The sequence below is a fragment of the Caloenas nicobarica genome, chromosome 3 (genome assembly GCF_036013445.1).
Source record: "Caloenas nicobarica isolate bCalNic1 chromosome 3, bCalNic1.hap1, whole genome shotgun sequence".
In the NCBI taxonomy this organism is placed as follows: domain Eukaryota; kingdom Metazoa; phylum Chordata; class Aves; order Columbiformes; family Columbidae; genus Caloenas; species Caloenas nicobarica.
In genome coordinates, this window is record NC_088247.1 from 82,495,867 (window position 1) to 82,512,181 (window position 16,315).

The 16,315-nt window shown below is 38.8% G+C and overlaps 1 protein-coding gene across 1 annotated transcript in view; it reads right to left on the bottom strand.

Annotated features, from left to right (window-relative positions):
• Positions 1-6,665: 6,665 nt before the first annotated feature.
• Positions 6,666-16,315, bottom strand: part of PLD5 (phospholipase D family member 5) — a 174,468-nt gene continuing 164,818 nt past the window's right edge. Inside the window, exons 7-10 of the mRNA XM_065632259.1 lie at positions 13,650-13,789; positions 11,400-11,565; positions 8,122-8,236; positions 6,666-6,901 (exon numbers count right to left, since the gene is read on the bottom strand). Coding sequence (XP_065488331.1) covers positions 6,666-6,901; positions 8,122-8,236; positions 11,400-11,565; positions 13,650-13,789 — 657 coding nt within the window. The remainder of the gene's footprint in view (positions 6,902-8,121; positions 8,237-11,399; positions 11,566-13,649; positions 13,790-16,315) is intronic.

The following is a 16,315-nucleotide window of genomic DNA, read 5'->3' on the forward strand; positions in this document are numbered from 1 at the left end:
TGCTGAACAAGCAGGAGATGGTGAGAGGACAAATGAGATTAGGAGAACGGCCCTCTGACCTTCAGAAAGAAACAGCTGTCATTTCCAGAAGCATCTTGCTTTTCTATCAACTTTCAAGAAAAACACGAATACAGGTATAGTGTCACTTGAAGAAATACAAATATGGAATAATGGGGAGTAATTGAATACTGAGCAAATCCAGTTGAAAACATTTGTTAGCAAGTCAGTCAATAAAAAGTTCCGCACACTTCCATTTGAAGAGCTTCTCATTTTGTGTGTTATATGCTGTTTTGCTTAGACAATACTACATATCATGCCTTTAATCTTTAACATAATGAGGACCTTAATGGGGAAGTCCCTCAAAGTTACATTTGAAAATAATTCCAGCTTCTAAGTAATTTATGAACTTTATATAATTTGGGGGGAATCCTTTTTCATTTGAGTGCGATTAATTTGTCAGATTTGATGGCCTGATACTTGTGGTTAGTTTTCAGCAGTTTATTAGGAGTTCAGAATAGTGTGTCTGATCTGATTATGATTGTATATTGAGAAAACATACATTTGTGCTGCATATGATGTGAAATTAGCAGGCATGTGCTGTGTTATAAATCCTTGCTTATTTAGCACTAGGAACTTTTAACGGACAACGAAGAGCCCCATTTCAAATATTGCTTTACTTATCAGTACGTGCTACATAGAAACTGATGGGATTTTACTTATGCAGATTTCTTTCTGTTAAACATAATTTTGTAATTGTCAAAGGTTCCCTCTTCATTCCGAAAACAGCCATGAGTGTTCACTCATACAAAGAAGTACAAGGTGGATGCATAAGAAATGCAGGAATTTGCAGGGAAAGGAACAAAATGAGAACATAGCCCAGAGCTTTTAGGTCAGCACCCAGCCCACTAAGTCTGATTCAGGTTGATTTGCTGCTGTATTTCCTCCTCTTCCTCACTACTCTTATTACATTTTATGCTGTTGCAGGATAGACAGATATTATTATGTGATAGAGATACATATAATTTGTATTATTCGTGTTCATGGCTGTGCAATATAAAGGAGCACAAAATAATCCTCTGGAATGCTGCAGTTGTTGGCCATTTTGTTGTATTTTGTTCTGGTCAGTGGCCTGAATCTGCCATCAATCTTATTTCTGCTCTTAAAAGGAAATGATGTTCATTTGACAGGATTAAAAAGGCTTCCTGAGTCTCCCTGTAAAATTGCAGTGTAAAAATTGTTGTGAACAAAATAGAGCTGACTTCATCGACTATAGCAGAATAATTTGCAGCCAGAATTGAATTGCGCTCTTAAAAATCTAATTTTAATAAGGTTTTGAGAAATAGGCTGCAGTAGCTTGATTTTTGTCTTACATGTATTTTGAGTTTGAGAGAAAACCTTAATATGTTAATGCAGTTGTAGCATATGGATATGGAATATAAATGTATTTTTGTGAAAACACGATTTAAGTTGCTTTGTCAAACGACTCGGTGCAGTTGGATTCTTCATTCAGATTGTCTGTAAATTCCTGACCTGAATATAATTCAAACACACAATTCTCACAGACTTTTTCTTTGAAGCCCACACAGGGCTAATCCAAACAGGAGATGCAATAGGAAGCTCTGCTGTATTGTAAGAGTTACTCTATTGACTTCAACATCCACTCAGTGTAAAGCACGTGAGTTCTTTTCTTGTCTAAACTATTTTGAACGAGGTCTCCTTTACATGCTAGTTTGGCAAGCTTCTAAGGCATTTGTGCAATGTGATGATACGAGAGCAACCCAATTCAACACTGAGAAATTCATAAATAACTTCCAGCAGTAATTAAAGTAAAAAAACTACAGCTAAGATAAGCAATCACTCTACAGTATCAGTTGAGCTACTATACTCTGCAGTGTTTAAAGTGGAATATGTTTACTGGTGCATTCAACTTGGGAGGTATCATTGTGAATTTTAAATATACCAAGGATTCATTCTGGTTTTTACATAGATTGAATTGGATTAACAGTGATTGAAAAACCATGAATATATACGTATAGAAAGGATAAAAGTGGAAGAAAAACACAGTGCCAGAAATTACCATCTGGAAACATATATACATGTAGTCAGTATTTTTGTATTAAAATGAGGGGTTAATTTTGAAGTCCAAAATGGTTTTAAGGTAATTTAGCGCTCTCTCTAAGGCTGTTCTCAGGAGCCAAGTGCATGATATTCACCATGAGGATAGTTAAGAGGACTTCAGTTTAAAGAAATGGAGTAGCCACCTAATGTCTATACCATCTGAATGAGAATGCCTGTGCTATTTTCAGTAAGTACGCACTAAAGTCACAAAAAAAATCCTACAAATTCTTTGTCTGTATTTCTCCTTATATTAGGGTTAAATGGCAGGTAACATTTACACAGAACTTTTTTAAAATTCAGTTCCTATATATGCAAAACTCAACAAAGTAGTAGAATTTTGGTAGCTAGTAGTACAGCGAATAATGGGTAGGTCTTAAAGGTAGCATCTAAGACTTCTTGTTTCTCAAGCTCTCCTCTGAACCACCTGCAGAGCCTGGATTTACTGGACTGAGCACTGGGCCCCGTATTTTGTAAAACTTTACAGCACAGCCCCAAATTCAGTTCAAGGATGCATTTTTTTAGAAAAAGGTGAGGAAAAAAAATTGGACAAAAACTTAAGACCATTCCTGTCAGGGTACAGCCATGGCCATTGTGCTGTGGCACCTAATCCTTGTCTTCAAAGAGAAGGTGAGAGTAGCTGTGGATGCCAATTCGTGCATCAGACAGAAAAAAGTGGCTGCCAGCCCAAAGCAACTTGAGACTTAACATGCAGGATTGGTAAAGTAGCCACTGCCTGATTTTTGGACTTCGCTCTGTGCTTAAAGGAGTTTCTGTGGTTATGCTTTTGATAGCAGCCAGGTGTTTGGGCAAGTGAGATTTTATTTATTTTACACCTTGGCAGGACATAATAATTCAACTGTGGTGTGGATTAGTTGATAATAAAGACAGGAGTAATTTGTGAAATTTAATTGTAGAACTGGGCTTGGGTAAAAATGCTCAGGTTTAAATGTGCTTGTGGTTTGGACCAACATCTCACATTCAGTTTTTGTCTTTTTGTGACTCTAGTTTTACGTACTAACTTGTAAACATTATAATATTTAGTGTTCTTAGAAAGTTTGCTGTATGCCTCAGGACTAGATACAATATCTTTAGCAGGACTTCACATGAGGAACAGTTAAACAAAAACTTGTATGAATAAGGCACTAGTAAATGTTTGCAGCAAACAACGATTACAGTCTATATTCTTTAAGAATAAAGCCATTCTGTTTAGGAAATTGCCTTTAATATGACAGAGTTACTAATGCCAGTTAGAAGAGGGTTAGAGAAAGTGCATCTTTTGGATTATGCCTGTGAAAAACCACTGAATTGCAAACCCCTGTTAAGTTTGTAAATAGCCTGTGCAATGGTGATACTCAGGAGAGCTACAGCAAGAGGAAACTGGTCTAGGTTCTGGTCCCTGCTAAACCAGTGTGAAATCATGCTAATGGATTTGCTTCAGGTTTATTTACATGGGTAGAAGGATCTGAAGCCAGAATCGAGGCTGCTGTGGCAAATATATTTAACCCAAACCAAATAATTGGCTATAATCCCCTTCAACAGCTTAAAAAAAAAATTTAAAAAAGAGATATTTTTAATTTCCTACTTGCTGAAGTCCAAGGATGCACTTTGTCTTTTGGCTAATGTAGCAGACCAAAGCCTTCTGTACTAGTTTGGAGGTGCTGCCATTCTAAACAATTATTAAAATAGGAATCCATACTTCATACCAAATGAAAACTTGAGTCTGCCAGTCCATTTGCAGGATGGCTAACCACTATTTCGCATTAAAAGTTGCTCAAGAAGCCCCAAAATCTTCCATTCATAAAACCAAAACATACTGCCACTTTTAAAATGTACTTTTACATATAAGTTCTTTTGGGGGTGGGGTCATCAAAACACCAAAATTTGTTCATCAAGACAATAAGAATACATTTGAAAACTAATAGATCTGGTTAGTATTCATGATTGTATTTCCCTACGATCTGTCCAGTAAAACTACTACATCTGAATTATTCATTTATTATACTACTAAACAGAAGGTCAGTGGTAACTCCACAGTCTGATTTCATGACTAAATCTTGCATTGTAAACTATTCCACTTAGATCCTCCATTATTTGTACAAGATGTTATTTAAAAAACTTGACACATTTCTAGTATCTGTAAGGCAAGAGGAAAAAAAATACATTGATTCATTCTGGTATATTATTGCCATCAGGTGCTACAATTAACAACTCTGGACAGTGGGGGTTTTTTGTTTGCTTGGATTTTTTTTTGTATCTTATGTAAGGACACAGTATTATCTTAAGCTTTAAGATCACCCATCCATGGGGAACCCAGAAGCTTTACAAATATCTCAACCAGCTTTTAAAAAAGTGGTATTTTTGTTTGATTTGGGTTTTTTTAGATTTGACTCATAAGACAAAATTAATTGGTGGTGTAATTCAGCTGAAATTTTCACCAGAAATTAATCTGGACTAATACTTATTTCTTAAACAAAAAAAACCCCAACAAGTAAATTAAGTGCCAGGGACCTCTCTCTCATACTTGTTCTACATATTTTAAAGTTATATACAGAAGGAACAAAATACAGAGGTTTCTCTTCACAAAGATCTTTCCATCAGAGCAATTCAGAAAACTTTGTTCATTTTAGATATTTGTTTCTTATATGAATACCAGAATATACATTTTCCTATGTGTGTGGGAGAAGGCTAATAAATGGCATGTGTTTATCTGAACATTAGAAAATCTTATTGAGCATCAGAACTGTGCGGAATCTTTTCTGTAAAAGTTGACAACTTCAAAAAAATTTTCATTATGTCACTATTTTCAGTAAGATGATGTGAATCTTGGCAATTGCAAAAGAAACAAACATTCTTTGTCAAAAGCGTGTCTTTTGTGGTCATAACTAGTTTTGCGGCGTCCCTCTACCTCTAGCTAGCAATTTGAAGTTTTGCATACACTACCTTGTAAGAATTTTCTAAGCTGTGCTTACTTTAAAAAAAATTTTAACTTTTTTTAGCCTTGTAAAAGAAACCTGTGTTTTGAAAGTCGAGGTGGGTTTTTAACTTGTTCTTAAGATTAAAATAGTACATTGGAACATGCTTGGTTCTCCTTTTCTTTTTGCCTGCTGCTTTTGAAGTGTGCCTTCAGTAACATACAGCCAGGTGAGAAAAGTCTGCATTTTGGAAAAAGTTCTGGGAACGTTTAACAGAATGCAGTTTGCTTCATGGCTGTATTTCTTCAACAGAAACAGAGGGACAGTAATGAGATGTTTTTATTACAATACCAAGCTATTACAGCTCTGAGTGGAGAATAATTTGTTGCCAAACATTTATATGTATTTTAAGAGCAAATTCACACTTCTAGAGAACAGTTGCTTCTTGGTACAACTAAGTTTCGCTTGTAGAGGCACACTATCAACACCAACTGAAACTAGGGCCTAGATGAAGGCATCACATTTCTGTTTGTGCTGATGTATTCACCTATATAGATGACATTTTAACACAAAATTCCATTTCACAATTAAGTAAAGTTAGGAAAGAAAAAACTTTCAGGTGTAAAATTAAACAGAATGACTATATGACCATTTACCAATGACTACCGCATGATTTTGCGTAACCCTTGGCCTTCCTAAAAAGTACTATTTGATTTTTATGCATTGTTTTCATAATGAGTCATCATGCAACTGCTGACTCACACTTGATAAGTACTTAACTTAGGGAAGGAATTTTCTTGAGATTATGAAAAAAAGCCCAAAAACCCCCCCACCAAACAATCCTAGGTCTTCGCCATTGATACAGAAATTTTCATTGTTAGAGGAAACACAGTATAATTGGAAATAAATGTTATGTTGAAATAAATCCACATTGCTTTGATAAAAAAATCCATTTATCTGAAAGGCTGTAGGGATTATGATGAATTTGATGAGGTCAACCCCAATCCCTCAAAATCTTCTCATACTTTTAGGAGACGAATGAATTACCAGTCATGTAGCTCTAATGTACTTTTAAGGCTAGTTAGAAGACATCAAAGAGCGATACTCAAACAAAATACTCGAAAATAGGAAGAATTTACATGACTGGGTATTCATTTAAAGGGAATCATTCATATGGGTGAAAGTTTGCTTATTCCTTTTATGTTCTCTAATACAGGAAACCTACCATCTACTTGTATGTCACTAATAACTGATCTTAGAATGCTATTTCATAGCTTGAATCTTGGTTTTGCCTCAAGGTTCACTCTAGCCAGGATGGCAATTAGGGAAGGTCCTAAAACTGAAACAGAAGAACTGACACATGCTGTTAAATTCAAATGCAGAACATTAAAATTAACATGGAAGTAGAAATGGCATTCAGTGTCAGAAGTAACAAATTTGAAAGTCTTAAATAGTTCAATATAGAGAATATAGTTTAGACAGTTTTTATGTAAGTGTGCTTTTTCCTAAAAACATCCCCCCTCCCAACCAAACTTTTTTTTTGCTTTTTCTTTAAGTCTTTTGTCTGTAAATATGAAAGAGGGCTACACCCCAATGTAACTCTTCATTGCCATACTAAACAGTAAAATAGTCTCTCTAATTCACATTGCTCATGGCAGTCTTATTTGATGTCGCTTTGTTAAGTTTGTGATTAAAGCAGTTTGGGATTTTTGTTGGTTGTAAACTTTTGGCATAAGGTGAATACCAGTCCCTTTCAAAAACAGCCTTGAGTTGCTTAATGATGCTTGTGCTGTTCCCCGTGTCTGCTTGGTTGATAACAAGGCCGGCTCCAGCATTCTGCGTAAATGCATTTCCTACCCAATCAAAATTACCTACAAGTAAAGGCAGGAATATACAATGAGTTTCCAACATTATGAAAAAACCAAGGCGTTCTCCCTTCAGGCAATCCAGCATGATACTGGATCATTTCCCCCAGTGCCTACTTGGGCAGAGACGGACATAAGTTTTCTATATTAGCAAGAGAGAAAAAACTCCATTACGTACCAGCGTGCAGCACAGATCCTTTCTGGAACTTTAACAGCTCTAATACTTCTTAACTGAAGACAGGTTCTTTTATTTATTTAAAACTAACTTGCTCTTCCTTTTGTATATATTATATTATTATTCCATTTACTTTATTCATTGGCCTTTTCAGTGCCAAGAATGAAAATAATTTTTTGCCATATAAACAGTCTAAAGTAGATGAGATGGAGAGTGGTTGCTCCATAATTCTGAGCTAAACCAATAAATCTTTTTACATGTTACCCATTGATAGATAACCTTTCAGGAAAGAAAAACAGGTTTTACTGTTCTATGCCGGTTATTACAACCTTTATTGAAATCTAAGGTAATGAATGAACATTTCAAATCCTGGTGATCACAAGGCAATGAGGGTAATTGGATTAATGGAAAACAGGTAAAACAAGTGTTTCCATCATTTCTTTTTATTTCACTAGAACTCTTTAAGTTCTATATTTATAACACATGCAGTATTTTGAGGAAAAATGCTGCTACTAGAGGTCATCTTTTAAAACAATATCTGAACCTACATTAAACATGAAGGTATCTGAGAAATTTATACCAATTGGAAATGTACCTGATGTTAATAAAAGAAGGGTGTCTGAAATGTCATTACAGCAAATGGAACATGACTTGAGCAGATGAGGATGAAAGGCATCTGTACAGTATTTACCAGAACTGACCATAGCTTTAGTAATAACATGGGCAGTGGAGAACAGTATCTCTTCATTGGATTGCAGAAACAATATGTTAATAATCCAATTTATTCCTACTTCATAAAGTGTGTTATATTTGTGTTTAAAGTCTGTTTTTAAATACTGACAGCAGAATGTTGCTCTTGAGAAACTGATTGATACGGGGACAAAAGGAGGTTTTAAATGAGAAGAGGCTCAAAGCTCATCCAGGTTCCCAAAGAAATGAGACTCTTATTTTAACTTAACAAGCATATCAGCCATAGATTCCTCATTTACAAATGGGTGGTATTTCAGGGTTTTGGCTACAAACTAGAATTTCAAGAGAAGTGGTTACTTACCGATGTATGCAGCTCCATCAGTCACCATGTATTTGTTACGATTTAATTTGGGAAGGGAAATGTTCTTCTGTTCTTTCAGAAAGCAAGCACTCTCTTCCTCAAGGTCGAAGAATTTCTGCCATAAAACAGAATGGGGTGCAGGTTAGTGAGAACTATTCTGTAACTGATGGAAGAAATATGGTCTATTCTCCACTCTTTATTGCAAATGAGTTAGTGCTACAGAACAGCTTGAGTTTTTATAGCCAAGCATTAATTGAACTAAAATATTGCACATTGTATTTCTTATTAAATTCTCAAAGTTTGTGATCCTCACTATATGTTGGCATTCTGAACTACACAAAGTATATGGCTGCTGCATACTAAAAGCAATACAGTGCCAGGTAATAAAGGCTGTGAAACGAACAAAACCCCACATCTTTGTGCTCTGTGTAAGAGACAGGAACTTTTCCTAAGCTCATTTCCTCACTCAAGGGATAGGGGGGTTTGAAGGCTGCTTCAGCAGCCAGATTGGCAGGCATGCCAACAGCTGAATACCTTTACATTACACATTGCATAGTTTCCAACAGGAAACTTGCTGATTTCAGAAACTTCTTAGGATTAAATCTGATACGGAGAGATCAAATTTACCGGACAACAAGAAGAAAATGCATCTCTTTACCCGAAAGGGTGAAGTCTCAGCTCCACTTTGTTATTTGAGGAGCTGTGTGCATTCCTTGTCTGCTATCAGTGCCAGAGAAAAATGAGATTTCCGGTACAAATCTAAACAATGTGTGTTTCATCAAGGAAACTAATAGCTAGGACACAGATTCCACAGATTTCTAAATAGTAAGACTATTTTGAAGGGCATCTCCATAGCCTAAAAGGATTCGTTCAAGGTGTGTATCAAAAAGAGCACTGGTTCAAAAGATGGATTTTGCATTGTGGAAAACAGATCCCAAGAACAATCACTGCCTTTCGGAGCGGGTTTTTTCAATGCTATTTTTTCAATGTCTTAAGTGGGTACAATGTATAGCCAGTTACTTTCATCAGTAATATATGGTGAATTAGGTTTGGTTTGAGGATCTACATGATCACTGCAATCAAAGTTTCCCAGTCATGCAGTAAATATTTCTTCGTCATCATGTTATTCTCCACTTTTGGGTTTGGAATCTGTGTCCTAGCTATCAGTTTCCTTGATGAAACGCACACTATTTAGATTTGTACCGGAAATCTCATTTTTCTCTGGCCGTGTACCTCGGGCTGCTGCCGCTGGCACAGCCGTGCACAAACACCCTGCAGCTGTAGCCAGCCCCTGGCACTCGCTGGGAACTTCCCAGCCAAACTGGTCTTTCCAAAGGCATAAAAACAAAGAAAACAATCATAACAAAGTATATCACAGGGATCAAAACCTAAACAAAAAAGTTGTTGAATATGCTTTGTAGGAATCAGAGGTATTATCCCCGAAAGAACAGAAGATGGGGGATGCCATTTCTCTCAGAACAATATTGAGGTATTAGGACAGCTTAGCAATTTTAAGTATAATTTCAATCAGAATTTATAACTTCAGGGTCTCTTGAAATTTCAGTGTTCTTGTGTATAAACACATACATGTCTGCATGACAGTATCTTCTGTACAGAATTTAGTTTGACTTTACATTTTCTTATACCCAAGGCAGAACCAAAAGGCAAAGCAGATTTTTCCAATAATTCAAAAGGTTTAAGTTTAGTTTTTACCTTGTTGGCTTTTACTTCTCCCTCATACACATAGTTTTGTTTCACTTTGATCCCAGCTAGAACAGATGAACGCAAAGGAAGTGCAGTTTTAAAAAAACAGTGCTCGTCCGATATGTTTTTTGGAGTAGAGGAGTACCGTGACAAAGCCTGTGACACCATTTCAGCCAAAATCAACCAGTGAACCCTGAGCCTTGGGCTGTTACATGTATCAAGGCTTCTTCAAGGCAGTGACTTACCCAGAATGAAGCACGTCATACCCAGCACAGAGGTAACCGAGGTGTGTTGTAATTTTACAACCATTTAAATCTGAGGTGGTCTAATTTTTTTTACTTGTATTTCTAACTGCGGATATTCTACCTAGACTATCTACCTAGAACAGATATCTAGAAATATTTTTTTTTCCTTTTAGCATTTAGTTCTTGACAAGATAAATTACGTACTAAAGATTTTACCTGCTATAAATAGATGGATGCAAATATGTAGAGTATTAGGTGTCACTTCAAAAAAACCCCCACTTTTGAATACATAATAGAATTTTGATGATACAGAACAAGCTAGAAGTTACTTGAGACTGAAGTGGCTTAAACAGTGTCAGCGATGTACAGGTTTTTTGACTTAAAAACACTTTATGCTGCCTCTTACCTGGAAAACTTGTAATAACAGTGGACGTTATAATAAAAATTCCCATTTCTAGATATGTATAAATACCACTTAGTGTGTATAACATAAATAGTCCTTGTTTTTTACAATTGTTGATTTTAAAAAGCCAAAATGATCTCGATTTAGTGGACTATCAACTTAAGAAGTCAAAATAATTCAGCAGGTTAAGACAGATATCTAAAAACAGCAAAACAAACAAAACCCCAAACCCAATCAAACAAAAAACCACAAAAAATTCCAAACCAGAACATAAAAAGAATTTGATCAGGGATGGCCAATTTTTGGTGTGCCTCAATTCCATGAAAATAAACTACCAAATTGAAAGTAGTACTTTCTATACACTCTGCTCTCTACTACAAACGCAAGATATATGCTATTTCTCACTCTTCTGGATTGCATGTCTAATGTGGTCCATATAATGGTTGCTCTAGGCTTCACAATTCTGAATTTGTGGCCTGTATTTAATCTAAAATGTTCATTATTTTTTCTTGTATTTTGTACTTGATTAAAGGAAAAGCAGATGCCTATGCAGCTGAACAGTAAGGTTACACGAATCCAGACTAAAGCATATTATTGTGCTGTCACGTTTACTCTTATCAGCCAGTATGAACAAGACATACGACTCTGGTTCACTCTGTTGGCTTTGCTATGAAAGACCAGATGTGTTTTCCACGGGCTGCCCACCACACAGGCTGCCTTTTGGCAGCATTCTGTTTTCCTGTTTTAACTTCTGTGTCTATTATTACTACGAATAAATTCAGTTCATTATATTACGCTTCCTGTGTTATTTAATTAAATTTAAAGACTGATACTGACAGAAAACACTTCTCAGTTGTGAAGTTTTCTTGATTTTTTTGGGGGGTGGGAAATATCTTAGATTTCAAAGCAATATGAATTATACTTACAACTTTCAAACTACAGCTTGGAACTTCAGTGCAAATAGCTTTCAGAGACGAAACAAAGTTAAACGTAAGGGGATCTGTGTCTCTTGAGAAACTTATGAGAAGTCGTACTTTAATACTTCGTAAAACTAACGCTTCTCTTATCTTCCCATCTAAGTATGGCCAGTACCTGTGGAGAGAAAATACAATATATTCAGAGAACTTAAAAAAATTTTGGATTTTTATGCATCCAAGTCTAGACATCATAGAGAAAACTAAGCACGTGAATTTAATTTTCTATCCATTGAAGGAATGCCATTCTCATTTAAAGGGGCTCTCACTAAACAGATCTGCCAGAACTCTATTTTGGATCATTCTGCCCTGCACCACAGCTGTCACTGTGGTGACGGAGAGGCTGTGGATGGCTGAGCACATCTTCCATCCGTGTCAGTGCTCTGAGAGCCAAGACACTTGCACAAAATACAGGGACCTTGTCCGCCCAGAGCTGGAGCATTCCTCCTGTGTACGCGCCTGAGTAAGAGCAGCAGAGCTCCCGCGGGGCCGGAGACCCAGCAGAAGGAGAAGGAGCAACAGCTGGAGGCTGCTGCTTACGCAGCCCAGACAGAGGGACAAGGAGGGATTTCTGCTGGTTACACAAGGGACCAGGAACGCTGGATCCCTCCCTGGCTGCCTGCCTTTTCTTCCTCTGTACTGGGACCGTACTGGCTGGGGACTGGAATGCTTTCTGTCGCTTCTTGCTTGGGAAAAGGAGAGCTGCTGCTGTGCAGGGTGCCTGCATCCTCCAGCAGCAGATGAAGATGGGTCATTTAAGGAGGACGCTACCTTTTTTCCTGATGAGGATTGCAGAAATTCTGCCATGAGTTGGATTGTGGCTTCCATGGTGCTATTCTCACAATCATTAGTTAGCTTTGAGTTCCTGACCTTTGGTGGGAGCAGGTCAGGACAGGGAGAATTAGATAAAGAAAATGCTTGCTTTCTTTATTCCAGCAGCATCGAGGCATTCGGCTGAATGACATCTGAGCTCTGCAATGCCAGAAAATAACTTACAAGCCAGAACTGGGAGCTGACAAGGCAGGGAAGCTGTGGCAGTGCCTCAAACACAAAGACACGCTGTACGAAAAATGAATTCACACAGGTGCCTTCCTTGGATCTCACTAATCCAATAGATTTCTGAATTCTTCAGGCATGAGAACAAAGTAAGGAAGAGTATAGGAGATAATATCAACTACAACACTGTAACGGTTCTACATATTAAGATTCTTTCCAACATAGAGGAGAAATGTGAGGGATGCATATTGTGAAACTGAGGCTCCTGCAGCACTACCCACGATTCTTTCACTGTGACAGGGGCTTTACAGAATGAGTTCGTTAGCAAAACCCTCCTGTAGACTTGAAACACCTTATGCTTGGTATCAGTCAAATGTTAGTTATTTGTTGATAAATTGGAACAAAACATCTTTATGCAAAGTTGGGAAAAAGCACATAACCACATGTTTAGCTTAACTGTGTTCAAGCAAAGTGCCGGGATGGAATGGTGAGCTTTACTAGATGCTCAATTCATTGTGAGTGTTATTGAGAACAGGAGGGACTACTGGATACTTGCCCTGTGAGCTGGATGGTTTTATTACACTGTGGCTCCAGTTTTGGGTCATCAGTGTTTTTTAATGGTCCATAAAAATAGGGTGTTTAAAAATTACTTGCTTTTGTTTGGTTTTAGCAACTCTCAGTTAACCAAAATGGGATATATCTATGCTGAATTTGGAATTTTCATGTATATGTATATTTCAATAAAATAATTACATCTCCCACATTGTATATGAGAACTTGCCACATGTTATTTCTCTCTTAACACAAATGCACATTCTCGTGTTGCATATCTGTACAATACTCATAAAATGCCAGTAGCTGTGGTATCGAGATAGTGAATATAATAGTGTAAGAAATAATATTTATGTATAAGTAAGTTCTTGTATGCCTGTGTCCCAGTCACTTGCGGATGCTCAGACTAGACAATTTCTGATCTCCTTCGACAGGCAGATCCCACGCTTAGGACCCAGAACCGGAAAGGTCTTCTTAGGTCCCAATTCTGCTCCCATTTAAGTCAATGGCAGAACTCTCACTGATTTCAATAAGAGCAGAATTGGGCCCCAAGAAATTGGTCCACAGTAGCAACTAATCTCCTGCGGGTACATTTTCGCCAGCAGAGCTTATTGCCTTGATGATAACCTCCTAGTCCTGGACACGGGCACTCACCTTTTAGCATTGGTGTCAGTGACGATCGGCAAGTAATCCGTGACAGCTATGTATACAAACTGTTTCGCATCATCGATAACACTGTATATAGCTTCAATATCCAGGACTCTGTCCTTTGGGCAGAAGAGTTTAGGTGAATTCTGTGAAGGGAAATGTTCAAATATGTCATTTAAAATAAGTGATTTATTTTGATCTTGAGCTACCAAGCCCAAGATCATCCCGACATGTAGGAAGTTAAGGAAGGGAGCCAGGAGACCTGCGTGGTCTGGAGCTGCTGTGTAAGCTCAAGTGGAAGATGAGAGTTCACAGATCATGGAAGGAGGGGCTGGCCACTTGGGAAGAATACAAGGCTGTTGTTAAAGAATGTAGGGAGTCAATTAGGAAAGCTCAGGCCTCCTTAGAATTAAACCAGGTGACAGGGGTCAAGGACAACAGAAAGAGCTTTTTCAAATACGTGGCAGATAAACTAACACCAGGGGCAATGTAGGCCCACTTATGAATGGGGTAGGTGCCCTGGTGACAGAAGATACAGAGAAGGCAGAGTTACTGAATGCCTTCTTTGCCTCTGTCTACTCTGCCGGAGGCTGTCCTGAGGAGCCCCGTACCCCTGAGGCCCCAGAGGAAGGCAGGACAATGGAGGAGTTTGCCTTGGTTGATGAGGACTGGGTTAGGGACCAGTTAAGCAATCTGGACATCAATAAATCCATGGGTCCAGATGGGATGCACCCGCGGGTGCTGAGCGAGCTGGCTGAAGTCATTGCTGGACCACTCTCCATCATCTTTGCCAAGTCATGGGAAACCGGAGAGGTGCCTGAGGATTGGAGGAAAGCAAATGTCACCCCAGTCTTTAAAAAGGGCAAGAAGGAGGACCCAGGTAACTATAGACCGGTCAGCCTCACCTCCATCCCTGGGAAAGTGATGGAACAACTCATCCTTGGTACCATCTCAAGGCATATCAAGGGTAAGAGGGTCATTAGGGGCAGTCAACATGGCTTCACCAAGGGGAAGTCATGCTTGACCAACCTCATAGCCTTTTATGAGGACATAACGAGGTGGATAGATGATGGCAGAGCAGTGGATGTGGTCTACCTTGACTTCAGTAAAGCATTTGACACAGTCTCCCACAGCATCCTCACAGCTAAACTGAGGAACTGTGGTCTAAACGATCAGGTAGTGAGGTGGACTGCAAGCTGGCTGAAGGAAAGAAGCCAGAAAGTCGTGGTCAATGGGACGGAGTCTGGCTGGAGGCCTGTATCTAGTGGAGTGCCTCAAGGGTCGGTTCTGGGACCAATATTATTCAATATATTCACCAATGACTTGGATGAGAGAACAAAGCGCACTGTCAGCAAGTTTACTGATGACACCAAACTGGGAGGAGTGGCTGACACGCCAGAAGGCTGTGCTGCCATCCAGCGAGACCTGGACAGGCTGGAGAGATGGGCAGGAAAAAAAATTTAATGGAATATAACAAGGGAAAGTGTAGAGTCTTGCATCTGGGCAGGAACAACCCCAGGTTCCAGTATAGGTTGGGGAATGACCTGTTAGAGAGCAGTGTAGGGGAAAGGGACCTGAGGGTCCTGGTGGACAGCAGGATGACCATGAGCCAGCACTGTGACCTTGTGGCCAAGAAGGCCAATGGCATCCTGGGGTGTATTAGAAGAGGGTTGGTTAGTAGGTCGAGAGAGGTTCTCCTCCCCCTCTACTCTGCCCTGGTGAGACCTCATCTGGAATATTATGTCCAGTTCTGGGCCCCTCAGTTCAAGAAGGACAGGGAACTGCTGGAGAGAGTCCAGCGCAGGGCAGCAAAGATGATGAAGGGAGTGGAGCATCTCCCTTATGAGGAGAGGGCAAGGGAGCTGGATCTCTTTAGCTTGGAGAAGAGGAGACTGAGGAGTGACCTCATTAATGTTTATAAATATATAAAGGGTGGGTGTCATGAGGATGGAGCCAGGCTCTTCTCAGTGGCAACCAACAGTAAGACAAGGGGTAATGGGTTCAAGTTGGAACACAAGAGGTTCCACTTAAATTTGAGAGGAAACTTCTTCACAGCGAGGGTGACAGAACACTGGAACAGGCTGCCCAGGGAGGTTGTGGAGTCTCCTTTTCTGGAGACATTCAAAACCTGTCTGGACACATTCCTGTGTAACCTCATCCAGGTGTTCCTGCTCCGTCAGGGGGATTGGACTAGATGATCTTTTGAGATCCCTTCCAATCCCTAACATTCTGTGATTCTGTGAAGTTCTGCCTTGTGTAGGTGACAGCTGAAGTGGACTTATCTCTATAGCTGAGTTTCCAGTCAACTCAGTTGAATCTCGGTTCTAATAGCTGCTGTTGTTTAAAGGTAGTGGTAATGTGTGTCTTCTTCAGTCAGGGACAATTTAGAGAAATACTTAAGTAGAGGCTTAATTTACACTATATGCATTCCTATTCAGGGAAATTACCTTCCATGGTAATTTCTCCCTGACAGATACTGTCAGGGAAAACACAGCATTATGATGGACTTACTGCCAAGAACTGTGAACATCTCTATATATCAGTGAAAAGACACTTGAGATTCTTTCATATATGCTACTAATACCTACCTAACCTGGTCTCACTACTCTCTAGTTCATAGAGGACAACATTAGAGTAAGTAGATGTTAAGTTTATAGGTTTTCCAAAAATCT